At 43.3% G+C, this 27,566-nt stretch overlaps 1 protein-coding gene across 8 annotated transcripts in view; it reads left to right on the top strand.

The window, feature by feature from the left end:
* LOC118365716 (integrin alpha-L-like) overlaps positions 1-27,566 on the top strand; it is an 80,452-nt gene that overhangs the window by 20,259 nt on the left and 32,627 nt on the right. For 2 of the 8 annotated variants that reach the window (XM_052490541.1, XM_052490542.1), the window contains 9 exons: positions 35-112; positions 214-292; positions 2,319-2,426; positions 2,523-2,564; positions 2,685-2,810; positions 4,018-4,131; positions 4,230-4,259; positions 4,370-4,480; positions 4,566-5,932. In XM_052490541.1, coding sequence (XP_052346501.1) covers positions 35-112; positions 214-292; positions 2,319-2,426; positions 2,523-2,564; positions 2,685-2,810; positions 4,018-4,131; positions 4,230-4,259; positions 4,370-4,480; positions 4,566-4,790 — 913 coding nt within the window. In that variant the 3' untranslated portion in view covers positions 4,791-5,932. Of the gene's footprint in view, positions 1-34; positions 113-213; positions 293-2,315; positions 2,427-2,522; positions 2,565-2,684; positions 2,811-4,017; positions 4,132-4,229; positions 4,260-4,369; positions 4,481-4,565; positions 5,933-18,813; positions 18,973-21,833; positions 21,949-24,864; positions 24,963-25,117; positions 25,186-27,566 lie in introns of those variants that run through there. The other 6 variants (XR_008088395.1, XM_052490543.1, XR_008088396.1 and 3 more) reach the window with 6 other exon arrangements.

Genomic DNA, 27,566 nt, shown 5'->3' with positions numbered 1-27,566 from the left:
ACAAAAAATGAATTAGCCTTTTCTTTATTTCAAGTGACAACGGAAACTCAACCAATAGTTCCCTTACCAGGACCATCCCTGTTCAATTTGCAATTGACCTGGTAGCAAAAGCGTAAGTCTTCACAGGACTATACTTGACATTTTGTATGAGAATGACTCCATCAAGTTAATTGAATATAATCAAGGTGACTTATCTTTTTGTTGTTGTTGAAGCCTTCCCCAAGACTCCACCACTTACATGAACTTTACTCTGGAGGACACATCACCTAAAAGACTGGTGAATGTATATGAGGTAAACAATCAACTGCTATTGCTGTGACTGACATTAAGTGTGATTCACACAATGTGGGGGTAATGTTCTGTGTTTTAAACAAAACACACTTTATTGTTACTCAAACCATTTACATACATTCAATAATAAGATATTGTGAATTATCTGATTAATAGAATAGTTTGAGTAATGCAAGATATGGAAACATTAAGTGAATGAGAGAGTATAGAAAACAGTAAATACATATGAGATGAGAAATGCCAGATATGCAAACATTATTAAGTGACTAAGATACCGTAGAATAGTATAGAATACAGTATATACAAAGGAGATGAGTAATGCCAGATATGTAAACCTTATTAAAGTGACTAGTGTTCCATTCCTTAAAGTTGCCAGTGATTTCTTTATTTCTTTATATGGACTCGGGAGAGGCGAAGGTAGAGAGCCATGCGTCCTCCGAAACACAACCCAACCAAGCTGCACTGCTTCTTGACACAATGCCTATCCAACCCGGAAGTGAGCCGCACCAATGTGTCGGAGGAAACACCATACACCTGGCGACCGTGTCAGCGTGCACTGCACCCGGCCTGCCACAGGAGTCGCTAGTGCGCGATGAGACTAGGATATACCTGCCGGCCAAGCACTCCCCTAACCCGGACGACGCTGGGCTAATTGTGCGCCACCCCATGGGTCTCCCGTCACAGCTAAAGCGGCCAGGGATTTCTAGTATGTGCCTATAGGCCTCTAATGTGCTAGTGATGGCTGTTTAACAGTCTGATTGCCTTGAGATACAAGCTGTTTTTCAGTCTCTCGGTCCCAGCTTTGATACACCTGTACTGACCTCGCCCATGTTGACTCCAATGCTTCCCACAGTTGTGTCACGTTAGCTGGATGTCCTTTGTGTGGTGGACCATTCTTGATACACTCGGGAACCTGTGGTGCGTGAAAAACTCAGCAGCGTTGCAATTCTTGACACAAGCCGGTGCGCCTGACACCTACTACCATACCCAGTTCAAAGACACTTAGATGTTTTATCTTGCCCATTCACTCTCTGAATGGCATATACACAATCCATATCTCAGTTGTCTCAAGGCTTAAAAATATTTTTACCTGTCCCCTCGTCTTCATCTACACCTATTGAAGTGGATTTAACAAGAGACCAGGGATAAGCATTCCCCTGGTCAGTCTATATCATGGAAAGAGCAGGTGTCCTTAATGTTTTGTACACTTAGTGTATAAAGTTTGTATGTGAAAAGTGATTCTAAGATGGATGCGTTAGGATTTTCTAGACTCGCACCACAGAGGGATGCTCGCGATGCTCATGACAGCAAATGCGCAGATACACCACAGGATAAAGAGACACCATTAAAGGGATACTGCAAGATTCTTGTTCTACTTACCCAGAGTTGGATGAACTTGTGGAAATAATTTATTTCTCTGCGTGCAGTACGAAGGAAGTTAGTGGTCGTTTTGCGAGCCAATGCTAACTAGCGTTAGCTATCGCAATGACTGGAAGTCTATAGGTATGGTAGCATAGCTCTCTCACAGTATCCCTTTAAAGGAGTTTACATGTTCCAATCATTTGTAAAGATTGCAAATAAGATGTTTTAATAGGTTTACGCTTACTTCGCTCATGAGCGTACGGCGATTTTAAGATAATCAGAGAAAGGTATTTACATGGCTAATGCTAAACTGAGTATTGCCATAATCAGTTTAATATAGAATTATTTGTGTGCATATAAATATATTCTCTGCCCACAGGAGGTTGGTGGAACCTTAATTGGGGAGGACAGGCTCGTGGTAATGGCTGCAGAGGAATGATATCAAATACGTCCAACACATGTTTGATGCCATTCCATTTGCTCCATTCCAGCCATCCTCCCCTCAGCAGCCTCCACTGCCTCTGTCGCCCTAAGCTTGCTCATTTGGGGGGTTTAAGTATATGCTTTGTTACACGTTCTGTGACAAATGCCTTTGTATAAAATCTCAATATAAATGTCATTGTTAGGTTGATTGATTGATTGATTGAATGTGTCATTGTTTATAGGTGGAGAACTTGGGATTTAAGTCTGTACCAATCACAGTCACTTTCACTTTCCCAACTAAGCTTGAGCACAAATTTGAAATGAAGGACTACCAAATATCTGTCTTACAGGTAAATTGTTCACATTGCTTACAAAAATGCTGACATTTTACTGACACAATGTATTTCAATAGGAAACAGCCTAATACAAGTTTCCTTTCTTTTAAGAACCATACTCAATGTGGAAAGATGATCAATTCAACAACAGAGGTGAGTATTCAAATATGCCACTAACTCTTGACATTGTTGGTAACCTATTCAATCAGATTACAACTCAGTATAGAAATCATGTTACTGAAACACACATTTTGCTTCTGACTGTGTTTACAGTACTGCTCTCCAGAAAAATACTGCAAGTCCATCGAGTGTGAAAGTTTCCTTTTGGAGAAGTTTTTGACAGTTACATTTGTGCTGTCTGGAACTGTTTCCTTCAAGGACCTCGATCAACATGCAAAGGTCTGTATTAAGCCAACTTGAACAAATGATGGTACAGAGTAACAACATGCTAATAATGAATGAGACTTTGGGACAGCAAACAACCCTCTTTAAATCTTTGTCATGCTTATTATTCAATAGCACGCTACACCATTTAAAACGTGCAGAGTGGTCAGGACCAGTGTGCTTACATACAACTTATTATACTTTTATATTAGTATATATTAAGTATATATTATACTTTTTCAAGTATTGAGATTTTTGTCCTCCATCCACTTCCATGGGATTTCTTCAACATTCAAAAGGTTCCATTGTTACAGACTCCCATAAATTTCAACATTCTATTATACAAATCAAGACGTTAAGATGTCTTAACAACCGCATCAACTTCATTCATTAAGTTGACTTCCCACTGTTGAATACGCCATGCAAATAGCCTAGTAGTGGCAAATAGCCTAGTAGTGGCAAATAGCCTAGTAGTGGCAAATAGCCTAGTAGTTTAACAAAACTTTTGCAGGCTTTTGAATGGTCGTCAATGGGCAAAATTGTAGAGCAATAGTTAATAAACTTGAAGCCCATGCAAAAGACCAGGGACATGACCACGGAAGTATGACGTAGGAACGTGTCACTTGCTTGGCTTATTAACTGCCATAGAACTTTCAGAGTAATAGCACTGGGTGAACACGTTCTAAAGCATGAGACGATGAGTAAACGGTGACTGACAAATCAGCTACGTTCCCAACAACGTAGACAAAAACGTAGAGGGTATGACTACTTGGTCTACTTCTCTGCTTTTCAAATCTAAAATCAGAACAGAAATATCTTCTATCTATCAAATGATGCAGCTTTGTTAGTTACTGCATCGACTACATTTTCTGTCAACTTTTACTTTTAACTTTTTTTATCTGAAATTTTGACCACTTTCCGAGCATTTTATACAACAACTTAGGCATAACATATGGGTCGACTTCTCTGCGATTCAAATCTGAAATCAGACAGTAACCACAACTATTTGTGTCTAAACTTTTTGAAACAATTGCCGTTTTGACCACTTTCCCAACAAGTTAGACGACAAACGTAGAGCTTCATCTAAACTCTCTGCTATTTAAATCTGAATTCAGAACACTTCTTCTACTACAAAATACTTTTAAAGAACTGAAGCAAGTAACACAATTTTACTTAATGTAAAATTACCACCCAGTTCTACTAACAATATCTCACTTTACAGAGATTGTCATTGCCAAAGAAATTCACTGGGGAGAGAGAAACAGTCCATTTCATCAGTTTTGTCAAACTCAGCTATGACAAAAAACGATATGTCCAGACAGCAAGTGACCCAAGGGTAAGTTTCCTGTCAAAAACCTAAAACAGAAATACAAATATTTATTGAGCAAATATTCACAAAAGCATCAATTTTGTATGTATTTATTTGCTCATTAGGATAACTCTTCAAGCTTCCACCAAACACAGGTAATTCCATTTGTGGAATTAAACTGATTAAACTGATTCACTGTATAAGAATTGATTTAAAAAAATGCTTGTTCCTTCGTCACTCATTGTCTCAAGATGTATTCCTCCAGATTGATGTTCAGGCTGAGCTCATCATTCCTCCCCATAGAAACCTGATAATAGGGACAGGAGTTGGAGTAGGACTCTTCCTCCTGATCATCATCACAATGTCCATGTATATGGTGAGTATCAAAGCTGCGACAGAAACTTTACTTGTGCATTGTAAGGACCAACACATTCTTCACATTGTTTTTCCTTTCTACTCAGCTGGGATGTTTCAAGAGAAAAAGGCCTGTTGATAATGCACAGGAAGATGAGAAAGAAGGGGAACAGTGTGAACAAGAGCTACAGCCTGAGAGTGGAGCAGTGGAGTCAAACCTTCTCCTTGATGAAAGTCAAACAGAAAACAATGGCTTCCCCATTAGTGAGGTGGTAGGGGAGGGACTAAAAGAGAAACAGGACGTGTCAGTCAGAAGCAGGCTAATGGAGTAGAGAAACTCTTTTCATGCCACTTTCCATATGGAAGGGACTTTTTAATAGCAGGTTAGGAGAACTTACGCAGCAGGTTAAGATAATTAATGCAGCAGGTTAGAGAAAGGAGTAGAGGTCAGAGCAAATAAAACTTAGATATAGAATAATTGTTCGATTAATTAATATAGATATACCTGACCACAGAACCACGCATATCACTCAATGTGATTAAGTCTGAAATACTTTTTCAAAAATAGATGTTTCATGGACATTTATGTTTGATAAAACATGACCAAAGTGATTCAGTATTATACATACTATATATACTGTTTCAATGTTTATGTCAAGGTAGAAAATATGACTTTGTATGATTGCTGTAATGTCATTCATTTAAATTACTATGGTCTTGCTAAAGAAATGTACATTATACTGTAAGATGTACACTATATAAATATATACAAAAGTATGTGCACACCCTTTCAAATGAGTGGATTCGGCTATTTCAGCCACACCTGACGCTGACAGGTGTATGAAATTGAGCACACAGCCATGCAATCTCCATAGACAAACATTGGCAGTAGAATGGCCTTACTGAAGAGCTCAGTAATGCATAGCCATAACATGATGCAGCCACCACCATTTCTTGAAAATATGGCGAGTGGTAGTCAGTGATGTGTTGTGCTAGATTTTTAGCAGTATTTATTTTGCAGAGCCTTATTTCAAGCAGAATGCATGTTTTGTAATATTTTTATTCTGTACAGGCTCCCTTCTTTTCACTCTGTCATTCAGATTAGTATTTCGGAGTAACTACAATATTGTTGTTCCATCCTCAATTCTCTCATATCACAACCATTAATAATTAAATTCTGTAACTGTTTTAAAATCACCATTGCCCTCATGATGAAATCCCTGAGCAGTTTCCTTCCTCTCCGGCAACTGGATGGACGCCTGTATCTTTGTAGTGACTGGGTGTATTGATACACCATCCAAAGCCTAATTAATAACTTCACCATACGCAAAGGGAAATTCAGTGTCTGCTTTAATCATTTTTACACATCTACCAATATGTGCCATTATTTGCGAGGCATTGAAAAATCTCCCTGGTCTTTGTGGTTGAACCTGTGCTTGAAATTCACTAATTGATAAAGTGGTCTTACAGATAATTGTGTGTGTGTGTGTGATTTGTTAAGCACATTTTTACTCCTTAAATCATTTAGGCTTGCCAAAACAAAGGGGTTGAATGGTTATTGCCTAAAGACATACATCTACAAACAAACGTTCACCGACATTATGGGTGGTGTGTGGAGATCAGTGAAACAAAATATCAATATCATCACATTTAAAGTCAGGTTGTAACACGTGGAAAAAGTGAAGGGGTGTGAATACTTTCTGAAGGCATGAAAACCTTTACTTTCAGTTGTACATGTTACTTGTTTCATTTCAACTTTAAGTGGGTAGAGTATACAGGGGAAGTACTATATATTCAAGATCTGGTGTATTTGTTCATTGCACACCAATATACTTTTGAGTGACTGTAAATACTAAGTTGAGAAAAATTCATGATCAGATCATTAAAAAACGTGCAACATGCAAAAGAAACAAAAACTATGGACAAACGTTTAATACTAATCACAGCCAAATCCTGAAAAGGCTCAACATAATATACCTTACTATAAGGAGGGAAGACCAATACATGCTGTTTGTGTATAACATTTTCCTCATGGGAATATGGGCCAGTTGACTGTAATAACACTCCATTGTTCACTCATCAAATAACAGGAAATGTAGTCTGCGGGAGTGGAGGACGAGAGAAAGGGTAAGTTGTTACTAGTTTACTGGCTAAGTGTTTTAGTATGTTACTTTCTGCTTTAATCAAATTCAATGAACATGATTAGTGTTGATTAATTCTATCAAAAAACATTTAAAAATTTCTGTGAGCTGTATGCCGCATGTAACGTAAAATCCAGACCCCATTTAGTCGACTGGTCGATTGTTTGGTTGATAGGTTGTTGGTCGACAGCTTTTTTTAGTCGAGCAGTCGCAATATAATTTTTAAAAAATCATGGCACATGAGACACCAGTCTGATTCGCTCCTGTCTCAGTGGACTAATCCCATTGTGAAGGCCACAGGGATGACAAAGTGTCACATCTGCTCCTGCCACGCCCGCTAGTGTCCATCCGGTGTCTCCTTGACCTGCAGGCACTCCCCCAGTACACTCTCCCTCTGTGTGTGTGACTGTGTGGTTGGAGACAGGTGTGCTGGTGTGCAACCCGTTCCATAATCAAGACCTCTACAAATACTCAATCCTGCTACTTCCACTCTGCCAGATCGTAATCACTATTCAGTCAGTCATGCGTTTAGCTATTTGTTATTATTTAAGATCCTGTATCCTGCTGTGCCTGTTTCCCTGCCTGATTCTGTTTATCCTCTCACTGCAGTTTTGCCACTCTGACTTTGCTTCCTGTCTCCTGTTCCACATCTCACCACCCTGCTACCCTGTTCTGGATTCAGCACACAAACACTCCCTTGGATTCCGCTCCGGACCTGTTTACCCTGTCCCAACCCAGCTCACTCCAACCTCAGCCTCCACATCTGGTTCTCTGCAACCCATCCGAGCCCTGTGTTACAATAAATATCTTGGTTCATTCATCCCTGTTTCCTTTTCTGAGTCTTCTCTTTGCTTCCCCTGTGCTGCTCCACCTAACACACAGTCCAATATAAGACAGGCATCTGCAACATAAGGCACGCGTGCCGCAAGGGTATTTGCCATGGGCACGCCAAACAATTTGATAAAACAGAGAAAATAAGTTACATTTCAATCATTTCAAAATTACATTGTTTTTCCAGAAATGGCTACTGCTTTGGACCTGACACTGTATGTGAGAGTATTCTTTCGGCCTACAGTTTGTGTGAAGATAATGTGTCTTGTTGAGTTTAGGGGAATGTGACTTAGACGCACAAGGCACGTCTCTCTTTTCAGAATGGACCAATTCGTGCACATTCACTGTTTCGTAACTTCCTTCTGTGAATTGTTTGCCCTTTGATTGTTATTGTCTATCAATTCTCCATTACATATATCCACTGGTGTAATGCCGTTTCTCGACTGGATTTACCGTTGCAGAAAAGGTGTGAGATTACGGAACAGACAGAGACATTGCAAGCCTTACCTTCCGTCCACAGGGAACGTGCGCTCACTGCCCAACGAGGGAGATGAGCTGTCCGTGAACCAATGGGACTTTCGTGATGGGAGCTGGTTTTGTTTCACAGAAACTTGGCTTGGAGAGGATACCTGTTGAATCAGTAACTTTGGACGGGTTTTCTCTTGTGCGCTTGGATAGACTGCCACAGTAAAGGTTAAAAATTGGGGGGCAGAGTCTTTTTATGTCAACACCAGATGGTGTAATGCTGGACATTTAAATGAGGATATCCCCCATTTTGACGTGTACCTGTTTTAGCACTTACCTATACTGTTGTTTGATATCCCACAACAGTTTGTGGTCCATATCCCAGATATAGATACTTTATAGGCATATCCTGTTATGCCATTTGCCCATAGGATCTCATTCAATGTAGAAATTAATGGGGGGAACAGAAGAACATATATATGCAGTGTGATTGATTAGGGAATGTAAACAAGGTGTGCGGGGAACAAGACAAAACAAATGGAACAATGAAAAATGGAGCAGCGATTGCTAGAAGGCCAGTGACGTCGAAGTCGTGACAGTACCCCCCCCTTGACGCGCGGCCCCAGGTGCCGGGTGATCCGGCCGGAGACGGTGGAACTCCCGCAGCATTTCAGAGTCCAACACGTCCGCCACCTGAACCCAGCACCTCTCCTCCGTACCGTACCCCTCCCACTCCACGAGGTACTGAAGGCCCCTCGCCCGATGCCTCAAATCCAGGATGGAACGGACGGAGTACGCCGGAAACCTCTCGATGTCCAGAGAGGGCGGAGGAACCTCCTGCACCTCAGACTCCTGGAGTGGACCAACCACCATGCGGTAATCGGGGGGATGCTGTAACCTGTAACACACCTCGTTCACTCTCCTCAGGACTTTGAATGGCCCCACAAACCGCGAGCCCAGCTTCCGGCAGGGCAAGCGGAGGGGCAGGTTTCGGGTCGAGAGCCAGACCCGGTGCAAACACCAGGGTCTCACTGCGGTGACGGTCCGCAGCGTGGCCTGCTGGAGGTGAACATAGGCGGCTTCCCATGTCTCCTCCTCGCGCCTGAACCAGTCGTCCACCGCAGGAGCCTCGGTCTGACTCTGATCCAACGGCGCCAGAACCGGCTGGTACCCCAATACGCACTGAAAGGGGGAGAGGTTAGTGGATGAGTGGCAGAGCGAGTTCTGCGCCATCTCGGCCCAGGGCATGAACGCCGCCCACTCCCCCGGCCGGTCCTGACAATAAGACCACAGAAACCTGCCCACATCCTGGTTAACTCTCTCCACCTGCCCATTACTCTCGGGGTGAAAACCTGAGGTGAGGCTGATCGAAGATCAGTCAGAAAATCCACCGGCAGGTGTGACAAAGGCCGTTGTGGAATGGGTAAGGGATGTAGCTTACCTCTAGGCAGGTGTCTAGGAGCCTTACACTGGGCGCACACCGAGCAGGAGTAAACCTAAACCCTCACGTTCTTTGCCAAGGTAGGCCACCAGTACTTCCCACTCAGATAGCGCACCGTCCGGCTGATCCCCGAATGACCAGAGGAGGGGGACGTGTGGGCCCAATAGATCAACTGGTCACGGACAGCAGACTGAACGTACAGACGCCCGACGGGACACTGGAGGGGAGCGGGCTCTGTATGTAACGCCTGCTCAATGTCCGCGTCCAGCTCCCACACGACCGGCGCAACTAGGCATGAGGCCTATGGGAGTCTGATCCATGGGCCGCTCCTCTGTGTCATACAGCCGGGACAGTGCGTCTGCCTTAACATTTTGGGAACCTGGTCTGTAGGACAGGGTAAACACAAAACGAGTAAAAAAAAAACATGTCAGTCTCCTAGCAGCCCGGATGTATTTCAGGTTGTGGTGGTCAGTCCAGATGAGGAAAGGGTGTTTAGCCCCCTCAAGCCAATGTCTCCACACCTTCAAAGCTTTAACCACAGCCAATAACTCCTGGTCACCCACATCATAGTTCCGCTCCGCCGGGCTGAGCTTCTTCGAGAAAGAAAGCACAGGAGCAGAGCGTCGGTGGCGTACCCGAGCGCTGAGAGAGCACGGCTCCTATCAAATCAAATCAAATGTATTTATATAGCCCTTCGTACATCAGCTGATATCTCAAAGTGCTGTACAGAAACCCAGCCTAAAACCCAAAACAGCAAGCAATGCAGGTGTAGAAGCACGGTGGCTAGGAAAAACTCCCTAGAAAGGCCAAAACCTAGGAAGAAACCGAGAGAGGAACCAGGCTATGTGGGGTGGCCAGTCCTCTTCTGGCTGTGCCGGGTTGAGACTATAACAGAACATGGCCAAGAAGTTCAAATGTTCATAAATGACCAGCATGGTCGAATAATAATAAGGCAGAACAGTTGAAACTGGAGCAGCAGCACGGTCAGGTGGACTGGGGACATCAAGGAGTCATCATGTCAGGTAGTCCTGGGGCATGGTCCTAGGGCTCAGGTCCTCCGAGAGAGAGAAAGAAAGAGAGAACTAGAGAGAGCATATGTGGGGTGGCCAGTCCTCTTCTGGCTGTGCCGGGTGGAGATTATAACAGAACATGGCCAAGATGTTCAAATGTTCATAAATGACCAGCATGGTCGAATAATAATAAGGCAGAACAGTTGAAACTGGAGCAGCAGCACGGTCAGGTGGACTGGGGACATCAAGGAGTCATCATGTCAGGTAGTCCTGGGGCATGGTCCTAGGGCTCAGGTCCTCCGAGAGAGAGAAAGAAAGAGAGAACTAGAGAGAGCATATGTGGGGTGGCCAGTCCTCTTCTGGCTGTGCCGGGTGGAGATTATAACAGAACATGGCCAAGATGTTCAAATGTTCATAAATGACCAGCATGGTCGAATAATAATAAGGCAGAACAGTTGAAACTGGAGCAGCAGCACGGCCAGGTGGACTGGGGACAGCAAGGAGTCATCATGTCAGTTAGTCCTGGGGCATGGTCCTAGGGCTCAGGTCCTCCGAGAGAGAGAAAGAAAGAGAGAAGGAGAGAATTAGAGAACGCACACTTACTCCAGATATAACAAACTGACCCTAGCCCCCCGACACATAAACTACTGCAGCATAAATACTGGAGGCTGAGACAGGAGGGGTCAGGAGACACTGTGGCCCCATCCGAGGACACCCCCGGACAGGGCCAAACAGGAAGGATATAACCCCACCCACTTTGCCAAAGCACAGCCCCCACACCACTAGAGGGATATCTTCAACCACCAACTTACCATCCTGAGACAAGGCTGAGTATAGCCCACAAAGATCTCCGCCATGGCACAACCCAAGGGGGGGCGCCAACCCAGACAGGATGACCACATCAGTGAATCAACCCACTCAGGTGACGCACCCCTTCCAGGAACGGCATGAGAGAGCCCCAGTAAGCCAGTGACTCAGCCCCTGTAATAGGGTTAGAGGCAGAGAATCCCAGTGGAAAGAGGGGAACCGGCCAGGCAGAGACAGCAAGGGCGGTTCGTTGCTCCAGAGCCTTTCCGTTCACCTTCCCACTCCTGGGCCAGACTACACTATCCCAGCCTCGGACACGTCCACCACCACTATGAAAGCCAAAGAGGGATCCGGATGGGCCAGCACGGGAGCCGAGGTAAATAGAGCACTTAGGTGCCCAAAAGCCCTGTCTTCCTCAGCCAACCACAGCAAACGTACAGGACTCCCCTTCAGCACTGAGGTAATGGGAGCAGCCACCTGGCCAAAACCCCAGATAAATCTCCGGTAGTAATTGGCAAACCCTAAAAACTGCTGCACCTCCTTTACCGTGGTGGAAGTCGGCCAATTACGCACGGCTGAAATGAGGTCACTTTCCATCTCCACCCCTGCTGTGGAAATGCGATACCCTAGGAAGGAGACGATGTCATCGATATACACCACTATACCCTTTAAGTGCAGGTCCCTGAAAATCTCGTCTGCAAAGGATTGGAAGGGTGAAGTGGAGGACCGAATGTACCCCCTGACGCAGGGATTCTGAGACATATGTCTCCATAGCCGCCGTCTCCGCTTGCGACAGGGGATACACATGACTCCTGGGAAGTGTAGTGTCTACCAGGAGATTTAGCGCACAATCCCCCCGTCGATGGGGTGTTAATTGAATCGCCTTCTTTTTGGAGAAGGCACAAGCCAAATCGGCACAAGCCAAATGTCCAACTCCCGACGGACATCCTGCAGGCTGCATCTGTAGTGGTCGATAAGGGCCCTGTCGTTCAACCCTGCTCCGACGGCCAAGGTTTGAAATTCCAGGGCGAACTCCTGGGCGCTCCTTGTCCCCTGCCTCAGGTGGAAGAGCAGTTCTCCCGCCGCTCTACCCTCGGGCGGATGGTCTGCCAAGACTGCCAGGAAGCGGGGGGTGAACTCCTCGAAGTGGTCCAACGCCATATCTCCTTCTCCCCACACAGCGTTTGCCCACTCCAGAGCTCTCCCCGAGAGGCACGAGACGAGGGCGGACGCCCTCTCTCTTCCCGAGGGAGCTGGGTGAACGGTGGCCAGGTATAGGTCCAGTTGTAACAGGAACCCCTGGCACCCTGCTGCCGTCTCATCATACTCCCTGGGAAGGGAGAGGCGCATCCCACTGGGACCGGATACAGGAGGGGCGGGTAGAGGTAACCCCGGTTGTGCTGGTCAAGGCGCTGGAGAGACTCCATGTCTCTCCCAGCGGTCCATTGTCTGGACAACACGATCCATAGTGGCACCGAGCTGTTGCAGCATCGCCGAGTGTTCTCGGACACGCTCCTCGACTCCTCTAACCGGGGTACCTGCTCCTGCTGACTCCATGGTTGGTGTGGAATTCTGTCCAGGTTGTGCGCTACTGGTAAGAAGTCAGGTGCAGGAGAACAGAGAGTTGTGATCAGGTGCACTTTATTTGGCAGAAGCACAAAAGACTGACGCAACTGCGTCAAAAAACCTCCAGCCAATGGCAAAATTGAATAAGCTCGAAAACACTCACAATAATGCAAATGTTTGACAATAAACATACTTCGGGTCAAAACACGATACCCGGGAAAAATCAGTCTGGCGTGTAACACTGAATACGTAACAAAACAATTCCACACAAAGACATGGGGGTAACAGAGGAAAATATATATGCAGTGTGATTAGGGAATGTAAACCAGGTGTGCGGGGAAAAAGAAAAAACTAATGGAACAATGAAAAATGGAGCGGCGATGGCTAGAAGGCCGGTGACGTCGACCGCCAAACAAGGAGTGGAGCCGACATCGGCGGAAGTCGTGACAAAAATACCTTAGAACCACACTTATCCACATCTTAATACACCAACATTACCTGTAAAGACCTTGGAGAAACATTTTTTTTTCACTTTTTACGCAAAAGTCCACTTTTGCCTTTTGAAAATACATGCACTTATTTACAGTACTTATACTTTGTCACGCTCTGACTATAGAGAGACTTTTTATTCTCTGTTGGTTAGGTCGGGGTGTGACTCGGGTGTGTAATCTATGTTGTTTTATTTCTATGTTGGCCTGGTATGGTTCCCAATCAGAGGCAGCTGTTTATCATTGTCTCTGATTGGGGATCATATTTAGACAGCCATTTCCCCACTGTGTTTTGTGGGATCTTGTTTATGTGAGCACTTGTCGTGTATTCACACGTGTCGTGTATTCTTTGTTGTTTCTGTGCGGTTGACTTAAAATAAAAATATGTCGAACCGATATCACGCTGCACTTTGGTGTGAATGTTCCTACGACGACCGTGACAGAAGATCCCACCACGCCAGGACCAAGCAGCGTGCTCAGGAGGAGAGAGTAACCTGGGCTTGGGAGGAGACCAAGGAGGAGAAGACATCCTGGACTTGGGAGGAAATCTTGGCAGGACACGAAAGCCTGCCGTGGAAGCAGACGCAAGGGGAGAAGGGAGGACAGCGACCACGCCAGGATTTGCGGGCACAAGGAAAGCCCAAAGGACAGCCCCCCAAAATATTTTGGGGTGGGCACACGGGGCAGTCTGCGGAGCCAGGAGGTGAACCAGAGCCAGTCAGGGAATCGAAGGAGGAACTCGATGAGAGATTCCGGAGAGAGGTGGTAGCGATGAGTGCTTCAGCACAGGTTTCACGCATCTGGCCTCCAGTGCGCCTCCCTAGCCCGGTACGTTCTGTGCCTGCTCCTAGCACTCCTCCTGAAGTGCGTGTCACCAGTCCGGTGCCAACTGTACCGGTTCCACGCACAAGGCCAAAAGTGCGCATTCACAGTCCAGAGCTTTCGGCGACGGTTCCCAGTCCTGAGCTTCCGGCTACGTTTCACAGTCCGGAACCTCCTGTGACGGTCCACAATCTGGAACCTCCTACGACAATCCTCAGTCCGGAACCTCCTACGACGGTCCTCAGTCCGGAACCTCCTTCGACGGTCCACAGGCCGGAGCCCTCCTCTGCACCGGTGTTCAGTACAGGCACGGCGTCCAGTCCTGCTCCATGGCAGGAGCCTCCCTCGGCGCTGGTACCCAGTCCGGCTACGGTGTCCAGACCAGCTCCAAGGCCGGAGCCTTCCTCTGCGCCGGTGCCCAGTCCAGGCACGGCGGCCGACTCAGCTCCATGGCCGGAGCCTTCCTCGGCACTGGTGCCCAGTCCGGGTGCGGCGTTCAACCCAGCTCCAGGAGGAGAGCAGCAGGAGCAGCAGGAGGAGAGTCTGGAACAGTTTTTTTCTGGTTATCCTGTGCTCTGGCTTCCTCTTGAGTCGACTGTGTGTCTCAATTATTTAATAGAACAGTGCGCTTAAAGTGTCAGACAAGCTCAGTGTATATAGTTGATTTTTATAATCAAATCATATCATCAAATAACATTTTATTTGTTACATGCACCAAATCAAACGGGTATTACTACCAAAATAACATGGAAAACAGACAAGCACGCAATTTAATAACACATTTGAGTATTTTATTTTTATTTATTTTTGTGCAGTATTTACAAAATCCCAACAGTGTACCAATGTCATTTTTAGGCAACAATGACCTAGTTCACGCGTTAAGTTTGTATGCACTCAAATCTTTACGTAACAATTGTGGATTTATTTTCTAAGAAAATCCCAATAAAAGGATCCTTAAATTGTATCACAACTGATGAATGAGATGCATTGTACACCGTGGTGACCAGTCATTTAGGGCAGGTGGGGCAGAGCATCACATATTTAGCAGTAGGCTATATGATTATTTCTTCTAGACGTAAATGTAAATATGTTGATGTGTATTTATTTTCTCACTCATCTGTCATTTGTTGGCCTCTTGGTATAGGTGTAGATAAGGTATAGTATAGGTGTAGTATAGGTGTAGCCAAAGAGGGTTTAGTAAGTGTAGATATTGATATACATTACCCCAAAACATTCACTCCTCCCATTTGTCATTTGATGTATTTTTGTAAATTGGATGTAAATCTCCTTAGATGGGTTGATATGCTGTCTATTTGTTTGTAAATATTTACGTGTGTCCTCAGTATCGTCTCATTGTCAAACTAGTGTCTGTCAATATAGTTGTATTTCTGTATCACAATAAGTTGGGGTGGATGTATGCGCAACAAAAAAGTTATCCTTCAAACATGGGAAAGGGTGGTGCCTGGTGGCGATGTAAAGTAAATCATCACAAACAATGAAATACTGATATTCATTGATTTGCACAAAATGACTCTCAATGTAAATTCAATTGTTATTGGCATTGAAAATGAGTTGCTTCATGTTATTAAGCTAGCTTAAAGTCGCACAGATAATTAGCCTTTAACTCAACAGGCTACTATGGTCTTGTGGCACCCAGGGGTAGCACTTGTCTGTGTGACCCTTTTGTCATACTTACAACGCACAGAAGTACTCCACTTGTCAGAATTCTGCAATTCCTCTTTTCTGCAACATTAGGTGGATCCTGTTACAGAAATAAGAAACCCACCCAGTCATAACACTTGGTATTCCCACGGGTGACTCGATTCCCACGGGGGAACCAGTATGAAAACAGCATGAAAATGTATGCACTCACTACTGTAAGTCGCTCTGGATAAGAGAGTCTGCTATGATGAAACTTGCCACAAATAGCAACGGGTAAAGAGAAAGTTCTGCGTAAAGTTCAATAATCAAATGTTGGGTAGGATGGGGGGTTTCATGGTGTGTAAGCTGGTGTGTAGATAGTTCAAACAGAAGGGAAATGGTGCAATCCACAGAGGACATCCTCTGAACTTTGCAACGCACTGCGATAAGCTGAGCACCGACAGATCAAACACACAAGGGGTTTCCGAACACTTACCTAAAAATGTATTGTATCATTTCTTAGATTTTATATTTAACCTTATTTGGACAGGGAGTCTTATTGAGGCCAAGGTCTCTTTCGCAAATGAGGCCTGTTAATTACAAAGATACACACACATCAAATACAATTGAAAAATGCAAAACTGCACAAACAGCAAACACGAGGGTATTGAAACTCAGCAACAGTTCACACTGTACGTGTCAGTGTCAAACGGATGTCACTACATAGCCAAAGAGCATTGTGCTTAAAATGGTACCTAAACCCTTCCTCTCACACACTACTTGTGTGCTGAGCTATCATACTCTCTACTTATCTTATTAGAGCAAATGTATATGTGTACAATGTGCCAATTGGGACCGAATTTGATATATTCATATGTGAAATCAAATGAAACTCAACCGAACAGCCAAATAAGTTCAGGGTCACCCTGTTGAAGGCTGTTGTAGCCGCAACGCATCAGTGTGTTTTGTTCTTGCCATGTATACGCCACAAGGCTTTAAACATTTTCCACTACATGAGGGCCTTGAGTTCTTCGGGAAGTTTGTTTGGACAAATGCTTTCCCGGCATTGTTTACTATCCAGAAACAACTTATTTTTGTTCTATAGTATTTTATCCCATGATCAAAGAGCACCTAGTGGATTAATTATAAACCACAGAAGCACTCCTCTCCTGTGTGTCTCTAATCATTCTCATATGTTTGTTGTTGGCCTCATTCAAAACATCACTTCCAGACACCTGTTCTGACTCAAATAAGACATTGTTATAGATTTGGTGTAGTATGTAGTCTGTGCTGCTTTTCTTCTCAGGTTTCTCACATTTGATACTTGGGTATTCTCACTGGGGAAGTATAAAAGAAGGAGATGGGGGAATTTACCAATACCAATCATGCAAAAGAGGAATGAGCAAAAAACATGTACAGCGCCTTCAGAAAATGGCAACAGCCCTTCAATTTTGTTGTTACAAAGTGGGATTCAAATGGATTTAATTGTCATTTCTTGTCAACGATCTACAAAAAATACACTGTGATGTCAAAGTGGAAGGGAAATTTGAACACTTGTAAAACCTCACTGAAAAATTAATAAATAATATATCTTGTTTAGAAAAGTATTCCATCCTGAGTCAATACATGTTAGAATCATCTTTGGCAGCGATTACAGCTGCTTGTGAGTCTTTCTGGATACGTTTCTAAACAGATTTCCACACCTGGATTGTGCAACATTTTTTCCATTATTATTGTCTAAATTCCTAAAGTTCTGTCAAATTGGTTATTGGTCATTGCTAGACATCCATTCTCGGATATTTAAGTCAAAACTGTAGCTCAGCCACTCAGGAACATTGGTCTTCTTGGTAAGAAACTCTAGTGTAGATTTGGCCTTGTGTTTTAGGTTATTGTCCTGCTGAAAGGTGAATTCATCTCCCAGTGTCTGGTGGAAAGCAGACTGAACCACATTTTCCTCTGGGAATTTGCCTGTACTTACTCTAATTTGTATTTTTTTATCCTGAAAAACTCCCCAGACCTTAATGATTACAAACATACCCATAACATGATGCAGCCACCACTATGCTTGAAAATATGGAGAGTGGTACTCAGTAATGTGTTGTATTGGATTTGCCCCAAACATAACACTTTGTATTCAGGACAAAAAGTTAATTGATTTGCCACATTTTTGCAGTATTACTTTAGTGCCGTTGTTGCTAACAGGATGCATGTTTTGGAATCACAGCCATTAAACTCTGTAACTGTTTTAAACTCGTGCAGAAATCCCTGGGCGATTTCTTTCTCCTCCGGCAACTGAGTAAGGAATGACGCTTGTATCTTTGTAGAGACTGGGTGCATTGATACACCATCCAAAGTGTAATTAATAACTTCCCCATGCTCAAAGGGTTATTTAGTATCTGCTTTTCATTTCATGTTTACCCATCTACTGGCCTTCTTTGTGAGGCATTGTTAAACCTCCCTGATGGTTGAATCTGTGTTTGAAATTCACTGCTCGACTGAGAGACCTTACAGATAATTGTATGCGTGGGGTACAAAGATGAGATAGTCATTCAAAAATCATTGTCAACACTATTATTCCATGCAATTTATTCTGTGACTTGTTAAGCACATTTTACTCCTGAACTTAATCTAGACTTGCCGCAACAAAGGGGTCGAAAACTTATTGACTCAAGACATTTCAGCTTTTAATTTTTAATACATTTTCACATAAACTTTATATGTTCGAACTCATAATCAAATATGCTTCCCAAAAACAGCAGAAGGGTGTTTATTTTGATTGGTGATTTTCTGCATTTATCAGAGTGCCATAAAGTAGCCTAATTTCAGATGCGTCCATTTAAAATTATTAAGGAAATTGTTCTTCTTGCAAAGCATGGACATGTTTCAATCAAACTGTTATCTTAATCTGAATATCCACAATAATCTAATGATTGTGTGCATGTAACCATACTCATTATGGGGTATTGTGTGTATGCCAGTAAAATATATATTTTTAAACAACTATTTAATACATTTTAAAGTCAACAAAATGTGGAAAAAGTCAAGGGGTGTGAATACTTTCTGTAAATCCACATTCTCACCCAAATGATAGTGAACTACCACAGCTACTTTTGGGGGTGGAGACGCCTCATATAAGAAGAGGCACACAGGAAACAAAGTGCAGGCGGATGAGTAAGTTTCATTTGCAAAGGTTGAGTGTTGCAATATTTTCCTCACACTGCATGCTAGTGAACAAAGTGAAAGAGAAGAGAAGATGTCCAGGCAAGGACCCCTCTGCCTGCTCACCTGCGTGGCAGCCATGGGTAAGTGCTGACTATCAGGATTTCACTCTGCTTAATATTCAATTACATATTAAAGGGGTTGGACAAAACATCAGCGGAACTCGTAAAAACAAGTAAATTACTTACATATTTTAAATTACAGTTTTCGGAGCGCTATTCCTAAGTATGAAATACTCAAGTATATTGAACCGTTGACACCATTGTAATCAATAAGTATAGTTGAAGTAGAGGAGGATATATTTTCAAATGGATGCTTAACTTGCACAGGGAACATTTATGTCAAATGTCCCTAATATCGCCATTAGCGATATCTAATGCTCAAAAGTTTAGTTACAGAACTAGTCCTATCTTTATTTGTGGTTTTACATCAATAACGATAACCCAATTCCACCAAAAACATTTTGGGTTTTGAGGCAATAGTTGGTTGGAACCATAGGTCACTTCATCTTTTAAACCTAGATAACACTTTATAACGCATTCATGTTTTTGAGAGAGTCAATGATGAGCATTAACTATTAGACACATTTTTCATAGTGAAAAAGTCATAAAGAAGTGATTTACAATGTTGAAGATACATTACCTTTTTGAGGGCAGTTCTGGCTGAACACACCAAGCACACCCATGTTTACAATTTTTTTTTGAAATGATGATTTCTCAAAATACGTTTGTGCACCTTCTCATCAATGTGCACATATTACAGACTGAACCTTGTTAACACCAGCACTGGTTGCCAGAAAAGGATGAGCTGTGGGTCATTTCTTTCTGGCACTCTTTGATGCTATATTCCTAGTTTGGATATATATAATATAAGCAACGAATATTCCACCGACATGGTTCTGTGGCAATGCAACACATAACCAATAAGCAAAGCATCAACATTGATGGTTCCAACACACACTGGACCAGAGCCATTTATTTGGGCTGGACTAACCAATTATGGGACCCAGGGCAAAAACATCTTTCACCAACTGTTAGCCTAAATGTAATTCAGAACACAGCGGCGCCACATGTAGTGTACATGTTGTAACGATTTGGGAGAAGCCCAGGTAAAAATGGAGACACGTATAAGCTAACCTGGGTTATCTAGACGATGTGCAGTCCAGCACTTGCCTGTTTTGTGCGTCTCCGCTGCAGGAGTGGCAATATCAGGACCATAGCCAGAGGCCAAGCGCTCGGCCAAATTGATAACTACAGTCTCATCACAATGCTCAACAACAGAAACTAATTCATTTACTTTAGGAAACTTTCTGAACGGACATAGCGAGAATAAGCAAACTCACACGCATATCCGTCAAAAGGACCCACCATTTAAAACCACCAGTGCATTTCAAACACACAACAGCAAATCACATTTCTCCTTTCCTAAAAACGTTGGCTATTAAAAGCCTAGGCCTTGGATAATGCTAGAAACAATGTAGTCTACCAAATGAATTGACAAGGAAAGTTTGAAGGGGGAGAGAGAGAGAGCTATGCCTATCATTAGAAGCACATGTAATTATGCAAGGGATGACATGTCTGGACCGAAAAAACCTTCTCCAAACAGCGGATTATGGCTTTAGGCAGAAGCTTTGTTTGGCGTTTCTGATTTATTCTACAATTTATTGTGTATTGACAGTAAATCAACTTTGGATTTGATTATTGTATCAGACCAAGAGAACATCTGACAGTCAGGAGTCTTAAATATTGGTTTTAGTGATCATATGGTAACCTATTGTACCCGTAAGAAATCCAAAATGCATTTGTCTATGGAATAGCTTCCCCTTGGAGATCAAGCAAAAGAAAAAGCAGAAATAGCTTTAAAAAGCAGGCAAAGGTTTTTATTTGGACATTGTTGTCGAAGTAAGAGAAACCACTCCACTGTTCCTTGTGCCCCCTACTGCTGGTCAGGTGCATTTATTTGAATGATAGGTAATGTGCAATGAATAGATTGTTTTTAATGTCAAATGAATATGGTTCATTTTTACGGTTAGGGAAAAGTGCAGTGAATCGTGCCACTTTTTAGGTTGTCAATATAAATGAATGTTTTTATGGTCGTTTGTAATTTTGTCTTGCCTTTTAATCCTTATATGTGTTAGGGTTTTCACCATCGAGGACCACTTTGGAAAAAAATACATTTTAATGAATACTTTCAAGTGATATCCTCTGGGTTCACATTGTACATTTTGCTGTACATGTCTGTTACCCAAAATAGATTCAATTCAATTAAATATGTGATAGTAGGCCTTTATTATGAAGGCCTATATGATGTATTTAAATCTGTCTCTGGTGGATATTATTTGCCTCTGTCTTGCATAGCACAGGTCAGGTGGTATGGCAGCATAGAAATACGAATTATAGATTAATATATGAATTACCCTCATTTCTAATTTACACATCTCTCAATCTTCATTGTTCCTGTCCTGCACAATTCACACATATCCGCTGGCCTCTCTTCCCCTCTCCTCTCTCTATTCCTAATAGCTCTTGTATGAGTTGGCTTGCTCAATGCTAGTCCCAGGAATAGCAATATAGTTTGGTCACTTATTTTGAGAATAAAAAAAAAAAAAGAATATTCGAGGGGATAAGGGGGGACTTCACAGGGTGGTGAAAGTGCAAGATGATGAGCTTGATGATCATTTCCAATAAATATCGAGGGTCTTATTCTGGTGACACGATCATCAATGCTTGGCTGCCACTTGACAAATAAAAATAATCTAGCTTTTCCATGTGCACTACCTCATTACGCACGCACTTTAATCGTCAACACGTCAATTCGATCTCTGGTGAGAAAGAGTGCATGTTGTTTTTATGGACATTTGAGAATTTTCTAATGGAAATCTGTCGCCAATTGGATGGACACCTAGCTAATCATCTGATTGTGCTTCTCTACCCTTGTTTGCCAGCTGTCTCTTCAATGGCTTTCAACATCGATGAAGCAAACCCAAAACTCTACAAAGGGGAGGAACAGGATTTCTTTGGATACAAAGTCCTGCAATTCATATCTGGCAAGGAGAAAGGGCAAGTGTTACTGTTATCATATTAGTGAAAAATGTTGAGCATTATGTTACAAACTTCATCTTCAAAACAGTATTACACACTTGAGGAAATGTCTGCAAACATGCACTATATACAGTAGCAGTCAAAAGTTTGGACACACAAACTCATTCAAGGGGTTTTCTTTATTTTTACTATTTTCTACATTGTAGAATAATAGTGAAGGCATCAAAAGCTATGAAATAACACTCATGGAATCATTTAGTAACCAGAAAAATGTGAAACAAATCAAAATATATTTTAGATTTTAGATTCCACCCTTTGCCTTGATGACTGCTTTGTACACTTGGCATTCTCTCAACCAGCTTAATGTGGAATGGTTTTCCAACAGTATTGAAGGAGTTCCCACATAGGCTCAGCACTTGTTTGCTGATTTTCCTTCACTCTGCGGTCCAACTCATCCCAAACCATCTCAATTGGGTTGAGGTCGGGGGATTGTGGAGGCCAGGTCATCTGATGCATCACTCCATCACTCTCCTTCTTGGTCAAATAGCCCTTACACATCCTGGAGGTGTGTTTTGGGTCATGATCCTGTTGGAAAACAAATGATAGTCCCACTAAGCGCAAACCAAATGGGATGCCGTATCGCTGCAGAATGCTGTGGTAGCCATGCTAGTTAAGTGTGTCTTGAATTCTAAATAAATGACAGTGTCACCAGCAAATCACCCCCTACACCATCACACCTCCTCCTGCATGCTTCCTGTGGGAACCACACATGCGGAGATCATCCCTTCACCTACTCTGCGTCTCACAAAGACACGGCGGTTGGAACCAAAAATATAATATTTGCACTCATCAGACCAAAGGACAGATTTCCACCAGTCTAATGTCCATTGCTCGTGTTTCTTGGCCCAAGCAAGTCTCTTTTTCTTATTGGTGTCCTTTAGAAGTGGTTTCTTTTTGACAATGAAAGCCTGAGTCACGCAGTCTCCTCTGAACAGTTGATGCTGAGATGTGTCTGTTACTTGACCTCTGTGAAGTATTTATTTAAGCTGCAACCTGAGGTGCAGTTAACTCTAATGAATTTATCCTCAGATTGCAGAGGCAACTCGGGGTCTTCCTTTACTGTTGCGGTCCTCATGAGAGACAGTTTCATCATAGGGCTTGATGGGTATTGCGACTGCACTTGAAGAAACTTTCAAAGTTCTTGAAATGTTCCGGATTGACTGACCTTCTTGTCTTAAAGAAATTATGGACTGTCATTTCTCTTTGCTTATTTGAGCAGTTCTTGACATAATATGGACGTGGTCTTTTACCAAAAATTCCACAAATTAACTTTTAACAAGGCACACCTGTTAATTGAAATGCATTCCAGGTGACTACCTCATGAAGCTGGTTGAGAGAATGCCAAGAATGTGCAAATCTGCCATTAAGGCAAATGGTGGCTACTTTGAAGAATCTCAAATATAAAACATGTTTTAATTTGTTTAACACTTTTTTGTTTTATACATGATTCCAAATGTGTTATTTCATAGTTTTGATGTATTCACTATTATTCTACAATGTAGAAAATTGTTTAAAAAATTAAGAAAACTCCTTGAATGACTAGGTGTGTCCAAACTTTTGACTGGTACTGTATATCCATAGCAATGTATTTAGAAAATATATGTCTCTGTATAGATCTATATTCCTCAGTGCACATTTACTTACGTTTCTTAAATTATGTGAGCTGCATCAAATGCCCATGACTATTACACATTGAAACTACCTAATGTGCATTGGTGTATTTGTAATGCATACGTTGATGGAATGGAAATTCTGAACTGTGCTTCTTCATATCACACCTCTGATAACATCCTGCCTATGCTTTCCTCCTTCATCATGCAGTTGTTATTGTAACCTTAGTAACCAAAATAAAACAGATATACAAAAGTAATTTACTACATTGTCACAAATGTTTTGCAACCACTCTTAATCTAAAGTTTGTTTATACACACAGCAGCCTGTTTATTAGGTACACCAACCTGTTCACGAAAAACTGGATCGCTCCTATAAACAGTCAGTCTCGTGGCCTTGGCTTGCTATATAAAGCAGGCAGACAGACATTGAAGCATTCAGTCACTGTTCAATTGAATGTTAGAAAGGACTAAACGAGTGACCTAAGCATGTGGCATGATTGTCAGTGCCAGGCGTGTTGGATCCAGTATCTCAGAAATGTTTGCCCCCCTTGGATTTTCACATTGTCTAGGGTTTACTGAGAAGGGTGCGACAAACCAAAAACATCTAGTCAGCGGCAGTTCTGTGGGTGGAAAAAAGCTTGCTTTTTCACCCACAGAAGGTCAAAGGAGAATGGCAAGAATCGTGCAAGCTAACAGGCGGGCCACAAACAGACAAATAATGGCACAGAACGGCATCTCAGAACTCGTCAACCCTTGTCACGGATGGGCTACTGCAGCAGACGACCACACCAGGTTCCACTCCTATCATCTAAAAACAAGAAGAAGCGGCTCCAGTGGGCACATGAAGCAACAGGAACCATGATTCATCGGACCAGGCAATGTTTTTGCACTCTTCAATTGTCCAGTGTTGGTGATCATGCTGATGGCAGAATCAGGATTTGGCGTAAGCAGCATAAGTCCATCGATCCATCATGCCTGGTATAACCGGTACAGGCTGGTGGAGGTGATGTACTGGTGTGGGGAATGTTTTCCTGGCACACGTCAGGTCCCATGGTACCAATTGAGTAACAAACGTTTCTGACACCTTGTAGAATCCATGCCCTGAACAATTCAGGCTGTTCTGGAGGTAAAGGGGGTCTGACCCAGCACTAGATGGGTGTACCTAATAAACGAGATATATATATATATATATATCTCAGTTTAAGTAGTGACACAGGCTCATCTAAATCGACCAATCTATACTGTTATTTCTCACCCACAGGGTAATGGTCAGTGCGCCATATCAGAAGAATGGATCTGGTGGAATCTGTAGATGTGCTCAAGACCGAACAAACTGTACAGACTGTTACACTCCTCAAGGTAGAGATGGATGTTGATGATACACTATACTGTACTTACTGGACTGCAATTTAGAATGGTGTTTACCTTATTAAAATATTGTTGAAATGTCAACAGGATTTTGAAAATGAGAAACACTAGTTGATTCTGCACTCCTGCCTTTCCCCTTTCAACAGAAACTGACACAATCAAGTACATTGGACTGTCTATGGTTGCACAACCTACTTCTCCTCCAACGTTCACTGTAAGATAAACTACCAAATATTTAATTTGATCACGTTCTTGTTTTCAAATACTCCATGTGAGTGTACCGTACATATGTAATATGTTTGGCAGCATTTACATAGGCAGCCCGTTTCTGAATTGTTCTTCACGAATTGGTCTTTTGACCAATCAGATCAGCTCACCAATTAGTGGAACAAAGATCAGAATTTGGCTGCCTGTGTAAACCTAAATGACTTGTTTCACTTGAGTTATAAAACAACACCTCAGTAATCTAAAAATGTTCATGGCAACTTCCAGTAACTCTCTCTTTTGAAGACATCTGAGGTCCACCAGACAATCCATTATTTCATCACATTTACAATAAGGTGACCAGATTTCTGAAATTAAAACCGGGTACATTTCCAGTTCGGCGGTCAATATATCATTAAAATATCCGTTATTATCTATGATATAAAAAAAAGGGGGGACAATTCCGGTTTCGTGTATTTAGTCTAACAGGCACATTGTGACAGAGAAAACAACTGTTACAGAAACACTACAGACAAGACAGAACTGTCCGATCTGAACAGCCATTCAGTGGTCCTGGTAGCCTGGGTAGAAGAAGAGCATAAGAGAACTGTAATGCCCGGGGTGTAGTGGAGGAAGAAGTCAGACGCGGGAAACAGAGAGTTCAGAGGAGCGATACTTCTTTATTCACCACACAGGTGAAAACGACGGCACTCAAACAAATGCCCCAAAACACAGGGGAACGAAAGTGCCGAACAACACACGTACACGCAAAACCGTGACTTACAGGCGTGTACAAGAGTACACATAAAACAATCCCGCACACCCAGCAGGCGGGCCGGCTGCCTAATAAAGCCCAACCAATTAACCTAACTAATACATAACTAAACACAGGTGGAACTAATAAACAGACAAGGGGGGGATCAGTGGTAGCTAGTAGGCCGGTGACTACAACCGACCTCCGAGCGCCACCCGAACAGGAAGGGGAGCCACCTTCGGTAGGAGTCGTGACAAGAACATGAGCAAAATTGAAGAAAAAAAACAGGCAATAGTATTTGTGAAATACTTAACAACATAATAAAGAAATAAGACGATGATGTGATTGGTAATATACTTATACCAACCTAATCTGTATATTTCTCAGAAGAATGTATCTTCTTCAGGATTGCTCTCTTTGGCCAGCTTCACCGTGAACTCCTGGCAGGGGAGGTTGCTCTTCTTACTCTCTTAACTTTTTCTTCTGCTCCAATCTTTCTCCTCCCCGTCTTCCTTCTCTTCACCTTTCCACCTCACTCTTCTACACTCTCCTCGCTTCACTCATTTTACTCTCTTCATTTCTTCTTCTCCTTCCTCTCCAATCTTTAATAACAAATAGTAACGTTTCAAGACTAGTCATTCAACTGAGACTGCTCTTCTCTGTATCACGGAGGCGCTCCGCACTGCTAAAGCTAACTCTCTCTCCTCTGCTCTCATCCTTCTAGACCTATCGGCTGCCTTCGATACTGTGAACTATCAGATCCTCCTCTCCACCCTCTCCGAGTTGGGCATCTCCGGCGCGGCCCACGCTTGGATTGCGTCCTACCTGACAGGTCGCTCCTACCAGGTGGCGTGGCGAGAATCTGTCTCCTCACCACGCGCTCTCACCACTGGTGTCCCCAGGGCTCTGTTCTAGGCCCTCTCTTATTCTCGCTATACACCAAGTCACTTGGCTCTGTCATAACCTCACATGGTCTCTCCTATCATTGCTATGCAGACGACACACAATTAATCTTCTCCTTTCCCCCTTCTGATGACCAGGTGGCGAATCGCATCTCTGCATGTCTGGCAGACATATCAGTGTGGATGACGGATCACCACCTCAAGCTGAACCTCAGCAAGACGGAGCTCCTCTTCCTCCCGGGGAAGGACTGCCCGTTCCATGATCTCGCCATCACGGTTGACAACTCCATTGTGTCCTCCTCCCAGAGCGCTAAGAACCTTGGCGTGATCCTGGACAACACCCTGACGTTCTCAACTAACATCAAGGCGGTGTCCCGTTCCTGTAGGTTCATGCTCTACAACATCCGCAGAGTACGACCCTGCCTCACACAGGAAGCGGCGCAGGTCCTAATCCAGGCACTTGTCATCTCCCGTCTTGATTACTGCAACTCGCTGTTGGCTGGGCTCCCTGCCTGTGCCATTAAACCCCTACAACTCATCCAGAACGCCGCAGCCCGTCTGGTGTTCAACCTTCCCAAGTTCTCTCACGTCACCCCGCTCCTCCGCTCTCTCCACTGGCTTCCAGTTGAAGCTCGCATCCGCTACAAGACCATGGTGCTCGCCACGGAGCTGTGAGGGGAACGGCACCTCAGTACCTCCAGGCTCTGATCAGGCCCTACACCCAAACAAGGGCAC

This window comes from Oncorhynchus keta, chromosome 32, assembly GCF_023373465.1.
Source record: "Oncorhynchus keta strain PuntledgeMale-10-30-2019 chromosome 32, Oket_V2, whole genome shotgun sequence".
In the NCBI taxonomy this organism is placed as follows: Eukaryota; Metazoa; Chordata; class Actinopteri; order Salmoniformes; family Salmonidae; genus Oncorhynchus; species Oncorhynchus keta.
The sequence above is the reverse complement of the archived record's forward strand: the minus strand, read 5'-3'. Positions and strand labels throughout refer to the sequence as shown.